General features: G+C 52.0%; 1 protein-coding gene across 2 annotated transcripts in view; it reads left to right on the plus strand.

Annotated features, from left to right (window-relative positions):
• Nucleotides 1-1,334: 1,334 nt before the first annotated feature.
• Nucleotides 1,335-17,215, plus strand: part of amdhd1 (amidohydrolase domain containing 1) — a 61,537-nt gene continuing 45,656 nt past the window's right edge. Inside the window, exons 1-5 of one of the 2 annotated variants that reach the window (XM_086009883.1) lie at nucleotides 1,335-2,028; nucleotides 2,556-2,662; nucleotides 2,767-2,831; nucleotides 7,726-8,003; nucleotides 15,467-15,692. In XM_086009883.1, coding sequence (XP_085866009.1) covers nucleotides 1,892-2,028; nucleotides 2,556-2,662; nucleotides 2,767-2,831; nucleotides 7,726-8,003; nucleotides 15,467-15,692 — 813 coding nt within the window. In that variant the 5' untranslated portion in view covers nucleotides 1,335-1,891. The remainder of the gene's footprint in view (nucleotides 2,029-2,555; nucleotides 2,663-2,766; nucleotides 2,832-7,725; nucleotides 8,004-15,466; nucleotides 15,693-17,215) is intronic. The other variant, XM_086009882.1, reaches the window with a different exon arrangement.

Raw genomic sequence — 17,215 nt, forward strand, 5'->3', positions numbered from 1 at the left:
TCATCCACTACTTCGGCGGACGTGGCCAGGGCGTTCATTTCCTCCTGGATCGCCCGTTTCAGAGTACCTGCAGATATTTCATCGGACAGGGGACCGCAGTTTTCCTCCGAACTCTGGAATGCAGTGGCCCAAGGACTCGGTGTCAAATTACACTGCACCACAGCCTACCACCCACAGGCGAATGGCCTCTGCGAACGCTTCCACCGGTCAATGAAAGCCGCCCTGAGGGCCAGTCTCCGGGACGCTGGATGGGCAGACAAGCTACCATGGGTCCTGTTGGGCCTTCGCACGGCCCCCAAAGAAGACCTTCACTCTTCATCAGCGGAGCTGGTGTATGGTCAACCGCTGCGAGTCCCAGGGGACTTCCTACCAACATCCACAGAGCCATGGTCCGCGTCTGCTCAACTTGCTAGTCACCAAGAGGCGGCCAGATGTTTTGCACCGGTACCCACTTCGCACCACGGGCTGCAGAGGTCATGGGGCTTCACAAGGCTGAATATGTTTTTATTCGCCATGACGCACATAGGGATCCGCTCAAGGCCCCGTATACTGGTCCCTTCCACGTGTTGGAAGCAGGGGACAAAACCTTCACCGTAGATGTCGGCGGTAAACTGGACCACATTTTGGTCGACCGATTAAAGTCAGCACATTTGGACCTCGACCACCCCGTCGAGACCGCACAGCCGCCGAGACAGGGTCGGCCACCCAAGTGCACCCGCCCGCCAGACCGCCAGCCGCCCAGCAGCCTCCGCCTCGAGAGTACAGGAGTCGTTCTGACAGGCTCGTCAGACCTCCTCACCGTTTGACTTTGTCCGTTAAAGCGAATTCTGGGGGGGCGCATGTGGCAGAACCACTGAATGACTCTGGCTGACTGTATATAATTCCCTTTAATGATGTTCTAACACCAGCTTAAACCTGTACCATTGTATTAGGCATTACTGTGTTTTGTATATAGAGTTTGCATGTACGGGGCGTGGCCCCTTTAAGAGCGCGGGCAAACGTGATGACGTCACGTCGCAAGCCGCGGGGCTGCCCAGGCAGTCCTCATGGAGTCTCTGATCAGTGAAGACCTGTTTACTTGTTCCCTGGTGTCGATCTCTGTTATTTATAGAAATTCGGCAATTCCTACACAGTGCCCATTATACAGGATATATACAGTGCCCGTTCTGTAGGGATATAACTGTCGGTGCGCACTGTATTGAGATTTATTCGTTATCAAACAAGAAGCTGCATCAAGAGGAGTTGGGAAATTTGGCTTCATTGTTCAGTAAATGATTAGGAGGAAGTTGAACCCTCGGTAACAGCCAGGGCACAAAAAACCCGCCAGCTCATTGACAGAAACCATTTATTGTCGGAATAGTAAACAGACTGTGACTGGGACACGGTGCTGCCCGTTGTTCGAAGTTTGTTTCCCAAGTGAGAAGTGAGGACAGCTCAGAAGGGAAGTGGGTGAGAGTGTGAGGATCTAAGAGAGAGGGTCTGTGTGAGGATTGTGTGTGTGAGGATTGTGTGTGTGAGGGGCTGAGAGAGGGGCTGAGAGAGGGTCTGTGTGAGGATTGTGTGTGTGAGGATTGTGTGTGGGGGGATCTGAGAGTGAGGGTCTGAGAGAGAGGGTCTGTGTGAGGATTGTGTGTGTGAGGATTGTGTGTGTGTGAGGATTGTGTGTGTGAGGATTGTGTGTGTGAGGATTGTGTGTGTGAGGATTGTGTGTGTGTGAGGATTGTGTGTGTGTGAGGATTGTGTGTGTGTGAGGATTGTGTGTGTGTGAGGATTGTGTGTGTGAGGATTGTGTGTGTGAGGATTGTGTGTGTGTGGGGGGGTCTGAGAGAGAGGGGCTGAGAGTGAGCAGCTCCCGGGCAGATCTCAGGACTCCAGCTATTTCAGATTCACCATGTCGAGACAGTGCAGACTGCTGGTTAAAAACGCTGCGCAGATGGTTCTGGTTTGTGAAAATGGAGCAGAATACATGACTAAAGGCGACACGCAGAACATTGCAGTCATTCCCTGTGGGAGTATAGTGATCGGGAGGTAAGTGTTCGAACCCTTTGGGGGAAGAATCTCTTTAAAAAGTGCACGGAGTCTGATAATCCGAGTTACTTGCGAATGTAATTTATTCAAAACTCCTGCTGTTAGATCATTTTCTGAATGAATTGCCTCTCCTTCCCCCTGTCTCTCCCCAATTGACCAGGTCCCTCCTTTCCAGGACACGTTAAACCGAGGCCCCGTCTGCCCTCTCAGGTGGATGTAAAAGATCCCGCGGCACTATTTTGAAGAAGAGCAGGGGAGTTATCCCTGGTGTCCTGGCCAATATTTATCCCTCAATCAACATAACAAAAACAGATTATCTGGTCATTATCACATTGCTGTTTGTGGGAGTTTGCTGTGTGCAAATTGGCTGCTGTGTTTCCCACATTACAACAGTGACTCCACTTCAAACAGTACTTCACTGGTTGTAAAGCGCTTTGGGATGTCCTGAGGTGGTGAAAGGTGTGACACAAATGCAAGTTCTTTCTGCTTCCAACAACTGACGGCTGTTTTCTAACCTGGATTTACAGAGATGGGCTGATTGAGGCAGTGGGGCCCACAGAGGTTATCCAGTCCAAGTATCAGGGAGTGGTGTTTGACCAAGAAATCGATGCTTGTGGAATGTGCGTGCTGCCAGGTTAGTTTCTCGTGTCAATCTTAATTCAAATGACATAACTTTGCAATAAAGATAATTCCATACTCACTTGTGTTTTTTGTGCTGTCTTCATCTTTCTTTTCCAGGTCTGGTAGATGCACACACCCATCCAGTGTGGGCAGGAGACAGGGTTCATGAATTTGCAATGAAGGTAAGTCCGTGCAGAAGAGAACAGTGCACCTGCTCTAGAACAGAGCACCCAGCCTAGAACAGAGCACTTGGTCTAGAACAGAACATCCGGTCTAGAACAGAACACCTGGTCTAGAACAGAACACCTGGTCTAGAACAGAGCACCCGGTCTAGAACAGAGCACTTGGTCTAGAACCGAACATCCGGTCTAGAACAGAGCACTTGGTCTAGAACAGAACATCCGGTCTAGAACAGAGCATTTGGTCTAGAACCGAACATCCGGTCTAGAACAGAGCACTTGGTCTAGAACAGAACATCCGGCCTAGAACAGAGCACCCGGCCTAGAACAGAACACCTGGTCTAGAACAGAACATCTGGTCTAGAACAGAACATCCGGCCTAGAACAGAGCACCCGGCCTAGAACAGAACACCCGGTCTAGAACAGAACACCTGGTCTAGAACAGAGCACCCGGTCTAGAACAGAACACCCGGTCTAGAACAGAGCACCCAGTCTAGAATAGAGCACCCGGCCTAGAACAGAGCACCCGGCCTAGAACAGAGCACTTGCCCTAGAAGAGAGCACCCGGTCTAGAACAGAACATCCGGCCTAGAACAGAGCACCCGGACTAGAACAGAACACCCGGTCTAGAACAGAACATCCAGTCTAGAACAGAGCACCCGGTCTAGAACAGAGCACCTGGTCTAGAACAGAGCACCCGGCCTAGAACAGAACACCCGGTCTAGAACAGAACATCCGGTCTAGAACAGAGCACCCGGCCTAGAACAGAACACCCGGTCTAGAACACAACACCTGGTCTAGAACAGAGCACCCGGTCTAGAACAGAACACCTGGTCTAGAACAGAGCACCTGGTCTAGATCAGAACATCCAGTCTAGAACAGAACACCTGGTCTAGAACAGAGCACCCGGCCCAGAACACCTGGCCTAGAACAGAGCACCTGGCCTAGAACAGAGCACCCGGTCTAGGACAGAGCACCAGGCCTAGAACAGAACATCCGGTCTAGAACAGAACATCCGGTCTAGAACAGAGCACCTGGCCTAGAACAGAGCACCCGGTCTAGGACAGAGCACCCGATCTAGAACAGAGCACCTGGTCTAGAACAGGGCACCCAGTCTAGGACAGAGCACCAGGCCTAGAACAGAGCACCCAGCCTAGAACAGAGCACCCGGTCTAGAACAGAACATCCGGTCTAGAACAGAACATCCGGTCTAGAACAGAGCACCCGGCCTAGAACAGAACACCCGGTCTAGAACAGAGCACCCAGTCTAGAACAGAACACCTGGTCTAGAACAGAGCACCCGGCCTAGAAGAGAGCACTTGGCCTAGAAGAGAGCACTTGGCCTAGAAGAGAGCACCCGGTCTAGAACAGAACATCCGGTCTAGAACAGAACATCCGGTCTAGAACAGAACATCCGGCCTAGAACAGAACATCCGGCCTAGAACAGAGCACCCGGCCTAGAACAGAACACCCAGTCTAGAACAGAACACCAGGTCTAGAACAGAGCACCCAGTCTAGAACAGAACACCTGGTCTAGAACAGAGCACCCAGTCTAGAACAGAACATCCGGTCTAGAACAGAACACCTGGTCTAGAACAGAGCACCCGGCCCAGAACACCCAGTCTAGAAGAGAGCACCTGGCCTAGAATAGAGCACGCAACCTAGAACAGAGCACCTGGTCTAGAACAGAGCACCCAGTCTAGAACAGAGCACCCGGTCTAGAACAGAGCACCCGGCCTAGAACAGAGCACCCGGTCTAGAACAGAGCACCCTGTGTGCCTCTTAAAGGGGCTGTGCACCCAAAAAAAGGAGGGAACATTGGTGGGGGGCCTGGGCTTGGAGCTTGGAGGGACAGACCTGGGGTCTGAGATTGGAGTGGGGTGGGGGGAGCCTGGGCTCGGGGACTGGGGGGAGGGGCCTGGGCTCAGGGACTGGAGGGAGGGGCCTGGGCTCAGGGACTGGGGGGAGGGGCCTGGGCTCAGGGACTGGGGGAGAGCCTGGGCTCGGGGACTGGGGGGAGGGGCCAGGGCTCTGGGATTGGGGGGAGGGCCCTGGGGACTGGGGGGAGGGGTCTGGGCTCAGGGACTGGGGGGAGGGGCCTGGGCTCAGGGATTGGAGGGAGGGTCCTGGGCTCAGAGATTGGAGTGAGGGGCCTGGGGGGAGGAGCCTGGGCTCAAGGACTGGAGGGAGGGGCCTGGGGAGTGGGGGAGGGGCCTGGTCTCAGGGACTGGAGGGAGGGGCCTGGGGACTGGGGGGAGGGGCCTGGGCTCAGGGACTGGAGGGAGGGGCCTGGGGACTGGGGGGAGGGGCCTGGGCTCAGGGACTGGAGGGAGGGGCCTGGGGACTGGGGGGAGGGGCCTGGGCTCAGGGACTGGAGGGAGGGGCCTGGGGACTGGGGGAGGGGCCTGGGCTCAGGGACTGGAGGGAGGGGCCTGGGGACTGGGGGGAGGGGCCTGGGCTCAGGGACTGGGGGAGGGGCCTGGGCTCAGGGACTGGGGGGAGGGGCCTGGGGACTGGGGGGAGGGGCCTGGGCTCAGGGACTGGGGGGAGGGGCCTGGGGGTGGGGCCTGGGCTCAGGGACTGGAGGGAGGGGCCTGGGGACTGGGGGGAGGGGCCTGGGCTCAGGGACTGGGGGAGGGGCCTGGGCTCAGGGACTGGGGGAGGGGCCTGGACTCTGATTGGGGGAGGGGCCTGGGCTCAGGGATTGGGGGAGGGGCCTGGGCTCTGATTGGGGGGAGGGGCCTGGGCTCAGGGATTGGGGGAGGGGCCTGGGCTCTGATTGGGGGTTGAGGCCTGGGCTCAGGGATTGGGGGAGGGGCCTGGGCTCAGGGACTGGGGGGAGGGGCCTGGGCTCAGGGACTGGGAGGAGGGGCCTGGTCTCAGGGATTGAGGAGGGGCCTGGGCTCAGGGACTGGGGGAGGGGCCTGGGCTCAGGGGCTGGGGGGAGGGGCCTGGGCTCAGGGATTGGGGAGGGGCCTGGGCTCAGGGACTGGGGGGAGGGGCCTGGGCTCAGGGACTGGGGGGAGGGGCCTGGGCTCAGGGATTGGGGAGTGGCCTGGGCTCAGAAACTGGAGGGTGGGGCCTGGGGACTGGGGGGAGGGGCCTGGGCTCAGGGACTGGGGGGAGGGGCCTGGGCTCAGGGACTGGGGGGAGGGGCCTGGGCTCTGATTGGGGGAGGGGCCTGGGCTCAGGGTCTGGGGGAGGGGCCTGGGCTCAGGGGCCTGGGCTTAGGGATTGGGGGGAGGGGCCTGGGCTCAGGGATTGGGGGAGGGGCCTGGGCTCAGGGACTGGGGGGAGGGGCCTGGGCTCTGATTGGGGGGTGGGGCCTGGGCTCAGAGATTGGGGAGGGGCCTGGGCTCAGGGACTGGGGGGGGGCCTGGGCTCAGGGATTGGAGGGAGGGGCCTGGGCTCAGGGACTGGGGGGAGGGGCCTGGGCTCAGGGATTGGCGGGAGTGGCCTGTGCTCAGGGACTGGGGGGAGGGGCCTGGGCTCTGATTGGGGGGAGGGGCCTGGGCTCAGAGATTGGGGGGAGGGGCCTGCGCTCAGGGATTGGGGGAGGGGCCTGGGCTCAGGGACTGGGGGGGGGCCTGGGCTCAGGGACTGGGGGGAGGGGCCTGGGCTCAGGGACTTGGGGGAGGGGCCTGGGCTCAGGGACGGGGGGAGGGGCCTGGGCTCAGGGACTTGGGGGAGGGGCCTGGGCTCAGGGACTTGGGGGAGGGGCCTGGGCTCAGGGACTGGGGGAGGGGCCTGGGCTCTGATTGGGGGGAGGGGCCTGGGCTCAGAGATGGGGGAGGGGCCTGGGCTCAGGGTCTGGGGGAGGGGCCTGGGCCCAGGGACTGGGGGGAGGGGCCTGGGCTCAGGGACTGGGGGAGGGACCTGGGCCCAGGGACTGGGGGGAGGGACCTGGGCTCAGGGATTGGGGGAGGGGCCTGGGCTCAGGGACTGGGGGGAGGGGCCTGGGCTGAGGGACTGGGGGAGGGGCCTGGGCTGAGGGACTGGGGGGAGGGGCCTGGGCTCAGGGACTGGGGGGAGGGGCCTGGGGACAGGGGCCTGGGCTCAGGGACTGGGGGGAGGGGCCTGGGCTCAGGGATTGGGGGAGGGGCCTGGGCTCAGGGACTGGGGGGAGGGGCCTGGGCTCAGGGACTGGGGGAGGGGCCTGGGCCCAGGGACTGGGGGGAGGGGCCTGGGCTCAGGGATTGGGGGAGGGGCCTGTGCTCAGGGACTGGGGGAGGGTACCTGGGCTCCTGGATTGGGGGAGGGGCCTGGGCTCAGGGACTGGGGGGAGGGGCCTGGGCTCAGGGACTGGGGGGAGGGGCCTGGGCTCAGGGATTGGGGGAGGGGCCTGTGCTCAGGGACTGGGGGAGGGGCCTGGGCTCAGGGATTGGGGGAGGGTCCTGGGCTCAGGGACTGGGGGGAGGGGTCTGGGCTCAGGGACTGGCGGAGGGGCCTGGGCTCAGGGATTGGGAGAGGGGCCTGGGCTCAGGGATTGGGGGGTGTCAGGAAGATTCAGTTGAAGAAAAGGAGCTGGCTATGACAAAGGGATTATTCACTTCCTCTCCTCCCATCTGTTCACTGGTTCCTCTCTTGCTCTTACCTTCGACCTTGTTTTCTTCTTATACTGAAAGATAGCTCTGGACAAGATAATGAGCAAAGGGCCCATTGCCATGGTGACACGCTGGCTGGGTTAGGCCTGTATCTCTGACCCTCACCTGTCAAATAGGTCACCGGCCATCACTGGAATACATTAATGTGGAATCTTACTGTAACTTCAGCCGCGGGAGTACGGGGTCAAACTACCCTCTGAGCCACGGCTAACAGCTCACTTTGATGGGATTGGTTGAGGTGGGGAAGTTGAGCTGCAGAATAGCTGAATTTATTTTTTAAATTCCTGCACTAGCTGGCCGGGGCATCGTACATGGATATTCACACTGCTGGAGGAGGGATTCACTTTACGGTGGAACATACCAGGAAGGCATCGGAGGAGGAGCTGTTTGATGGTTTGAAGCACCGACTGTTGTGTATGATGAGAGCAGGCACAACCCTGGCCGAATGCAAAAGTGGATATGGTCTGAATCTGGAAACTGAAGCCAAAATGCTTCGTGTGATCGAACGAGCTCGAAGGGAGCTCGAGATCAGCATCTCTTCCACTTACTGCGGCGCTCATTCTGTCCCGAGGTAATGCCACCAGTTACTGAAGTGGACTTAGTTTATATAATGTTTGTATTTCCCACCTACAATTGGTCTGCTTGCACTCCAATGCATTGCCAGAGGTGTCGTCTTTCGGATGGGATATTAAACCGAGGCCCCGACTCCGATTCCGGTAGCTCGGGTAGACATAAAAGATCCCATGGCTCTTGCTGAAGGAAGAGGAAGAAGTTCTTTCGCCGTGTGTGCAGGCCAACCGTTCCTTCCTCAACCACCCCCATCAAGATGAGATTAACTCGGCAGCCATTCAGTTGCTGTTTGTTGGACCTTGTGTGCAAATTAGCTGCCGCGTTTGCCTACATAAGTGACCGTGCTTCAAAAAAAGTAATTAATTGGTTGTACTGGACACTGCATTCAGTTCTGGGCCCCACACCTCAGGAAGGATAAATTGGCCTCGGAGGGGGAGCAGCGCAGATTCACCAGACTGATACCGGGGCTAAAAGGGTTAAATTATGAAGACAGGTTGCATAGACTAGGTTTGTATTCTCTTGAGTATAGAAGATTAAGGGGTGATCTAATCGAGGTGTTTAAAATGATAAAGGGAGTCGATAGGGTAGAGAGAGAAACTATTTCCTCTGATGAGGGAGTCCAGAACAAGGGGGCATAACCTTAATATTAGAGCCAGGCCGTTCAGGGTGATGTCAGGAAGCACTTCTTCACACAAAGGGTAGTGGGAATCTGGAACTCTCTCCCCCAAAAGGCTGTGGATGTTGGGGGTCAATTGAATCTTTCAAGACTGAGATTGTTAGATTTCTGTTAGGCAAGGGATCTGGAGCAAAGACGGGTTAATAGAATTAAGGTGCAGATCAGCCACGATCCAACTGAATGGCAGAACAGGCTTCTCCTGTTCCTATGTCATGTACTCCGGGACATCCTGAGGATGTGGTAAAGTGCGATATAAATGAAGGTGTTTTCTTCCTCCTTTTGGTCTGTGAGACCATGATATGTTGGGGCATCATCAGTTCCAGTACAGTACGGGAAGGTTAGGCATTAGACAGGAAGCTGTGTAATTTACCAAAGTCTGAGCTACTCATGGAGTGAGAAAACAATTATTAATGTCTGCAGTGGCCAGATTTCACCAGAATGGACGACAAAGCTGGAAGGAATTTTTCAACTGATCAGGACTGAGTGAACTTTCAGCTTTGACAAGCTGATCGGTGCCTGAAGTGACATCCAGCTTGCAATATCATCAGCAACAACAACTTGCACTTATATATTAAAATCTCCCCAGGCACTTCACAGGAGCGTTAACAAACAAAATCTGACTCTGAGCCACTTAAGGAGTTATTCGAGCAGAAAGCCTGGTCAATCACAGAAATCACAGAAACCCCACAGTGCAGATAGAGGCCATTTCGGCCCATCGAGCCTGCACCAACACATATCCCACCCGATCCCCGTAACCCCTACACCAACACATATCCCACCCTATCCCCGTAACCCCACGTATTTAATCCCCCTAACACTAAGGGTCAATTTATCATAGCCAATCAACCTAACCCGCACATCTTTGGACTGTGGGAGGAAACCGGAGCACCTGGAGGAAACCCACGCAAACACGGGGAGAATGTGCAAACTCCACACAGACAGTCGCCCGAGGCCGGATTCGAACCCGGGTCTCTGGCGCTGTGAGGCAACAGTGCTAACCACTATGCCACCGAGCTAGGTTTTAAGGAGCGTCTGAAAGAAGAGGAGAGATGTAGAGAGGTGGAGAGGTTTAGGAAGGGAATTCCAGAACTTAGTGCCTAGACAGCTGAAGGCACGGCCGCCAATGGTGGAGCGAAGGAAATGGGGGATGCGCAGGAGGCCAGAGTTGGAGGAACGCAGAGATCTCGGAGGGTTGGAGTCAAACGCTCTGGTCTGCTGATTTCTCGCTGCACCCACTGTGGCCTGTTGCAGCCTTTTCCCAGTGTGCTGTCTCGCTACCAGTTTGTATTCCTTAGAATTGTTTTCCCCGCTTAGGTTTAATAGTTTTAAATAGTTAATTTAATTTAGAAAGCTCAGAATAAAAGTAAGAAGAGTAACTTTGCAAGATGCTCCTTTTTTCTACCAATGAAACTGAAGGATGAGTGACTTATAAACAGACATCGAACCCCATTTTCACCTTTGTTTAAGTGACTTTGTCTCACTAAAGACCATCCACACTTTTCAGACATTCATGATTTTTTAAACTTTCACTCTCAGCATACTATGAAACTATTTAGTGTCGGTAATACCACAATAGAACTAATCACACACAAGCTTATTACACGTTACTTGTTACATCGCATTTTCCATTAAAAATAATCAAATGTAGCTTCATAATGTAAACCATCATAATAAACATCACTTCAGCTGGAAATGATGAATAGTAATGTTGCTCTGGAGAATTAATCAGTGAGAAGATTAAAGCTATCATCTTCGGTCCCCACCACATACCTTTGCCACCATCTCTGTTAGATCAAGGTAATTTCAGTGGACCACACTGATTTGAGGTCAACACACTAAAATCAAAGTTTGCGAGTCCGGTGGTAAGTTTTAAATAGTTGATTTATTGCATCACTTAATTTACATGTTTGACTTTCCTTTGTCCGACTAACATCATATTCAAAACGGCTGGTTTTTATACAGCAGCAGATGTACCTGCCCGCTTTATTACCATTGGCTCAGCAGCATGCATGCAGAGCCATGGTTGGTTCAACTACATCACACTGATTGGATCTCTGATACATCAATCATTCCTTTGTTCTCTAGTTAAGCAGAATCATCACTTTCAGTTTTAAGCTAAGATCAGCACTTTCACAGTTTAAGCTAAATCAGCATTTTCATTGTTCTCAGTTTTTAAGTCAGCCGATGTGACGTTACCAGCTGTGATTGGATCTGACACATCACACCATCCTTTGGCACGTGGTCAACTTAAGCATAATCAGATTTCTTTAAATCATTAGTTTAATCATATTAAAATCTATGTTATTAAAATATATTCCCTAACACTCTCCATCTCCAGTCTCTTCCCCGACCACATCTCAGACTCAACCAGACTGTTCACAACCTTGGCATTGTATTCGATCGATCCGAGCTGAGCTTCCTCCCTAGGTCCTCTCCATCAGCCAGACCATCTACTTCCACCTCCGTTACATGACCCGGCTCCGCCCCGCCTCAGCTCACCTGTTTTGGATGAGCTGACATTTACAGAGGGTGGTAGATGTGAGGCCGACCGGGAGAGCGTCGAAGTAGTCGAGTCTGGAGCTGACAAAGGCCTGATCGGCCTCCCACCTTCCACTCTCTGTAAATGTCAGCTCATCCAAACCGCTGCTTCCCGAATCCTATCTTGTGCAAGTCCCAGTCCCCCAGCACCCCTGTCCTCACTGATCCCCTCACACTTCAAGTTTAAGATTCTCATCCTCGTGTTTAAACCCTTCAGGGCCTCACCCCTCCCTATCTATGTAACCTCCACCAGCCCTACAACCCCTTCCCTTGGTATTCTGCATCCCTCTGACTATGGCCTTTTGTAAGTTCCCCTTCTCCGTTCACACCACCACTGGCGGCCGTACCTTCGGCCACCAAGGCCTCATGTTCTGGAATTCCCTCGCTAAACCCCTCCGCCTCTCCACCTCCTAATGTCTCCTTTTTTGGCTCAGTGCCCATTTCTCCTTATGCCGCTGTGAAGCACTTTGGGAATTTTTCTAAGTTAAAGGCGCTATATACAGGAAACTCTCGATTTACCGGCACCCAAACAACCGGAAATCTCGGTTAACCGGCAAAATTCAGGAGTAGGTTCAGGTAAGTTTTTCTTCCTATTAGTGGCCATTTCTTGATTCTTGGCTGTGTAATCGGGGGTTTCTGCACTTGTTGCTAAGTAACAGGGACGCTTGGTCTGTGGTCGGGCTTCTTGCACCTGTTGCTAAGCAACAGGGAAGCCTGGATTTGTTGCTGTGTACGGAGCTCTCGTACCTTTTAACTATACCTCTCTGTAATCCGGACTGTTTGATAAACCGACACCACGCCGGTCCCGTCGGTGCCGGATAATAAAGAGTTTCCTGTAAATGCAAGTTGTTGTTGACTTCCGTAACTGAGCCATTTAGGTTGTCCATAATAAACCCCTCCTTTCATTATAAAGGATGTTAATGGATAATATACAAAATGTAGTAAAACAGCTTTATACACTGATTTGTGAGCAGTTCGCTACCGATTTAACAGAAATATTAAAAGCATTTAGGGTGAGAAACTTGTGTGGCGCTAGAGCCCGGTGTGGATTGGACGATGTGATTGGACCGTGCGGTGTCAGAGTCCGGTGTGGATTGGACGATGTGATTGGACCGTGCGGTGTCAGAGCCCGGTGTGGACTGAGCGATGTGATTGGACCGTGCGGTGTCAGAGCCCGGTGTGGAGTGAGCGATGTGATTGGACCGTGCGGTGTCAGAGCCCGGTGTGGAGTGAGCGATGTGATTGGACCGTGCGGTGTCAGAGCCCGGTGTGGAGTGAGCGATGTGATTGGACCGTGCGGTGTCAGAGCCCGGTGTGGAGTGAGCGATGTGATTGGACCGTGCGGTGTCAGAGCCCGGTGTGAAGTGAGCGATGTTATTGGACCGTGCGGTGTCAGAGCCCGGTGTGGAGTGAGCGATGTGATTGGACCGTGCGGTGTCAGAGCCCGGTGTGGAGTGAGCGATGTTATTGGACCGTGCGGTGTCAGAGCCCGGTCTGGAGTGAGCGATGTGATTGGACCGTGCAGTGTCAGAGCCCGGTGTGGGGTGGGCGATGTGATTGGACCGTGCGGTGTCAGAGCCCGGTGTGGACTGAGCGATGTGATTGGACCGTGGGGTGTCAGAGCCCGGTGTGGAGTGAGCGATGTGATTGGACCGTGTGGTGTCAGAGCCCGGTGTGGATTGGACGATGTGATTGGACCGTGCGGTGTCAGAGCCCGGTGTGAACTGAGCGATGTGATTGGACCGTGCGGTGTCAGAGCCCGGTGTGGACTGAGTGATGTGATTGGACCGTGCGGTGTCAGAGCCCGGTGTGGAGTGGGCGATGTGATTGGACCGTGCGGTGTCAGAGCCCGGTGCGAAGTGAGCGATGTGATTGAACCGTACGGTGTCAGAGCCCGGTGTGGACTGAGCGATGTGATTGGACCGTGCGGTGTCAGAGCCCGGTGTGGACTGAGCGATGTTATTGGACCGTGCGGTGTCAGAGCCCGGTGTGGAGAGGGCGATGTGATTGGACCATGCAGTGTCAGAGCCCGGTGTAGACTGAGCGATGTGATTGGACCATGTGGTGTCAGAGCCCGGTGTGGAGTGGGCGATGTGATTGGACCGTGCGGTGTCAGAGCCCGGTGTGGACTGAGCGATGTGATTGGACCGTGCGGTGTCAGAGCCCGGTGTGGACTGAGCGATGTGATTGGACCGTGTGGCCGATGAAGCCGGCCCGAGGCTCAGTGGAACTTGGGCGTCGGGCCTTGTCTGCATAAAACCGGCGAGCCACGGACGCCACACGGGCTTCCCAATGGAGCTCGCCAGTAGGGGCCTTGGGAGTATCGGTCGGCTCCAACTCCAAACTGACCTGTAGATGGACCTGGTGGGGAGGGTCGAGAGGCAAATGTGTCGCGGTCAAGCTCGGGCCGGCAGTACTCCTGCTCCTCCTGGTTCCACATTAACATAATTAGAAAGAAAGTCCTGCATTTCTGTAGCGCCTTTCACAACCCCAGGACATCCCAAAATGCTTTACAGCCAATTAAGTACCTTGTGCCATGTTGTCACTATTGTAACATGGAAAATGCAACAGCTAATTTGCACACAGCAAGATCCCACCAACAGCAATGAAATAATGGCCAGATAGACTGTTTTAATCAGTGATGTTCAGGTGCTTAGTGATGAAATAAATTCAGCTATTGTACAGGTCAACCTTCTCCAACCCCATCAAAAGTTGGTGTCATTGGTAGCTCGCTCACCTCTGAGTTAGAAATTCATGGGTTCAAATCTCACACCAGAGACTTGAGCTCATAATCTAGGCTGACACTCCAGTGCAGTGCTGAGGGAGTGCTGCACTGTCGGATGTGCCGTCTTTTGGATGAGACGTTTACCCGTGGCCCCGTCTGTTCTCTCAGGTGGATGTAAATGATCCCATGGCACAATTTGAGCAGGGGAGTTCTCCCCGGTGTCCTGGCCAATATTTATCCCTCAACCAACATCACTAAAAACAGATTCTCTGATGATTTATTTGAGTGCTGTGATTTGCTGAGAGCTTGTAAATTGGCTGTTGTGTTTCCTACATTACAACTGTGGCTATACTTCAAAAGTACTTAATTGACTGTTAAACACTTTGGGACATCCTGCGGTTGTGAAAAGAACTATATCATAAAATCATAGAATGATAGAATGATACAGCGCAGAAGGAGGCCATTCAGCCCATCATGTCTGTGACAGCTCTTTGGTCAAGCTATCCAATCTACTCCCTGCGCTTTCCCCATAGCCCTGTAATTTTTTTTATTCAAGTATTTATCCAATTCCCTTTTGAAAGTTACTATAGAATCTGCTTCCACCGCCCTTTCAGGCAGCGCATTCCAGATCACAACAACTCCCTGCATAAAACTATGGGTTTCCTCATGTCGCCTCTGGTTCTTTTGCCCATCACCTTAAATCTGTCTCTTCTGGTTATCAACCCTTCTGCCACTGGGAACAGTTTCTCCTTATTTATTCTATCAAAAGCATGTTGAACACCTCTATCAAATCTCCTCTTAACCTTCTCTGCTCTAAAAACCCCAGTCTCTCCACGTAACTGAAGTCCCTCATCCCTGGTACCATTCTAGTAAATCTCCTCTGCACCCTCTCCAAGGCCTTGACATCCTTCCACAGTGCGGTGCCCAGAATTGGACACAATACTCCAGTTGAATCCTAACCAGTGTCTTATAAAGGTTTATCATAACTTCCTTGCTTTTGTATTCTATGCCTCTATTAAGGATCCCACATGTTTTTTTAACAGCCTTCTCAACTTGTTCTGCTACCTTCAACGATTTGTGTATATACACCCCCAGGTTTCCCTGTTCCTGCAGCTCATTTAAAATTGTTCCATTTAGTTTTTATTACCTCTCCTCATTCTTCCTACCAAAATGTATCACTTCACACTTCTCTGCGTTAAATTTCATCTACCATGTGTCTACCCATTTCACCAGTTTGTCTGTGTCCTTCTGGAGTCTGTTACTATCCTCAGTGTTTACTACATTTCTGAGTTTTGTGTCATCTGCAAACTTTTGAAAACTTTATGCCCTGTATACCCAAGTCCAGGTCATTAATATACATCAAAAAGCACCGTGGGACATAAATGCAAGTCCTTTTTTTGCCATGACATGTTTCTGAGATGACTAAAAACTTGACTCATCCAAAGGTTTTAATTTTAGAAGAACACGGGACAATACAATGCTCGAAATAAAAGTAATTGGTATAAATGTGATTTCCATACACCAGAGGGAAGACAATGGGAGAAACAGTGGACGAAATCATTAAAGTTCAACTCCCTAAATTGGAGGAGATGATGGCGAACGGTGAATTCCACATCGATAATATCGACGTTTTCTGTGAGAAAGGAGTCTTTGACCTGGATTCCACCAGAGCTATATTACAGGCCGGGAAAGAGATGAAACTCCAGATTAATTTTCATGGTGATGAGCTTCATCCAATGCACGCAGCAGAGGTAAGGTGTGATATATTAACATAGAGATAAAATGAAAATAATTACACACCACAGCACCTGCTTTACTTACATATTGTCAAAATGATGAGATTTTATGAAGTTCAGTTAGTAGCAATAGCACTGTAATTAATCTGTTATAGCAACAAATCAAACCAAACTGTGGGCATCAAAACAAACAATACAACTGTAATGATCAATAACATGTCATTCTATAGTGGACACTAGGTGGAGCCGTAGAGCTGTGTAGAGCTGTATATAAGACTACACTACCCAGCTATATATATATATTAAGACTACATTACCCATGAGGCGCTAGGGTACCCACAAGGCAGCAGTCAAGATGGAAGCCTCTACAGATACAGTACCTAGTCCACATGTGCTCAATAAAAGTGTCTAGCAAAAGCTAGCTGTGTTCATAATAAGAATGTTTATTTATTAATGAACATAACATGGTACCAGGGTGGTGAAGATCTGCTGAAAATTGTGAAAAGCGACATGGAGAATTTGAAGACACCAGAGCGTTTGAAACTCACAGAAAAAATCAACTACAATTGGCAGACTTTTAAACAGCAATTCAAACTCTACATTGCAGCCATCGGATTCGGTACGAAGCCAGACGCAAGGAAGATAGCGTTGCTGCTTACGGTTGCAGGCCCACAGGCGATAGAGGTATTTAATACATTTGTATTTAATCCAGCAGAGAACAGAGACAAATTAGACGATGTGCTACAGAAATTTGATGCACATTGTTCTCCCAAAAAGAATGAGACGTATGAAAGATACATCTTCCGTTCTCGGACACAGCAACAAAATGAGACTTTTGATAGCTTTATAACTGATCTGAAACTGAAAGCACAGACATGTAATTTCTCTGAGCTCAAAGCATCCATGATTCATGACCAGATTGTGTTTGGTATTCATGATAAAAAAGTCAGGGAACGTCTGTTGAGAGAAACCAAACTAAATTTGGAAAATGCGGTGAAAATATGCCAAGCCAGCGAGCTAGCTCGAAAGCACGCGCAGACTTTCAGTGAAATCAATAATGATGCGATTGTAATGAGTGATAATGCTGCTGTCGGTGCTGTGTCCTATAAGGGGAAGAAACATGGGCAGAACAGAAATGAAAAGCAATCGGAGGATGAAATTTTTAATTGTAAACGCTATGGTTACAAACACCAGTTAAGACAATGCCCAGCATTTGGAAAAATGTGCATAAAGTGTAATGGAAAGAATCACTTTGCCAAACAATGCTTTTCAAAAGTAAAAACTAAGAAAGGGCAACGAGTTAATGTAATTGAGGACACTGATTTAAGTGAGACATTTTTTGTAGGAATGGTGTCATGTGACAATATCAAAAAGGATACAGAAAATGTGCAGCCCTCAGAAATGGACAATGCTGAACATAAAGTTAATGCAGTAAAAGAGGACAAATGGATGATCCCACTGCAGGTAAATGGAGCATTAATTACCTTGAAACTAGACACTGGGGCAAAAGCAAACTTAATCAGTATGAGTGACATTAA

Source organism: Somniosus microcephalus, chromosome 17 (assembly GCF_052327205.1).
Source record: "Somniosus microcephalus isolate GS21.2 chromosome 17, FLI_Smic_1.0, whole genome shotgun sequence".
NCBI lineage: Eukaryota > Metazoa > Chordata > Chondrichthyes > Squaliformes > Somniosidae > Somniosus > Somniosus microcephalus.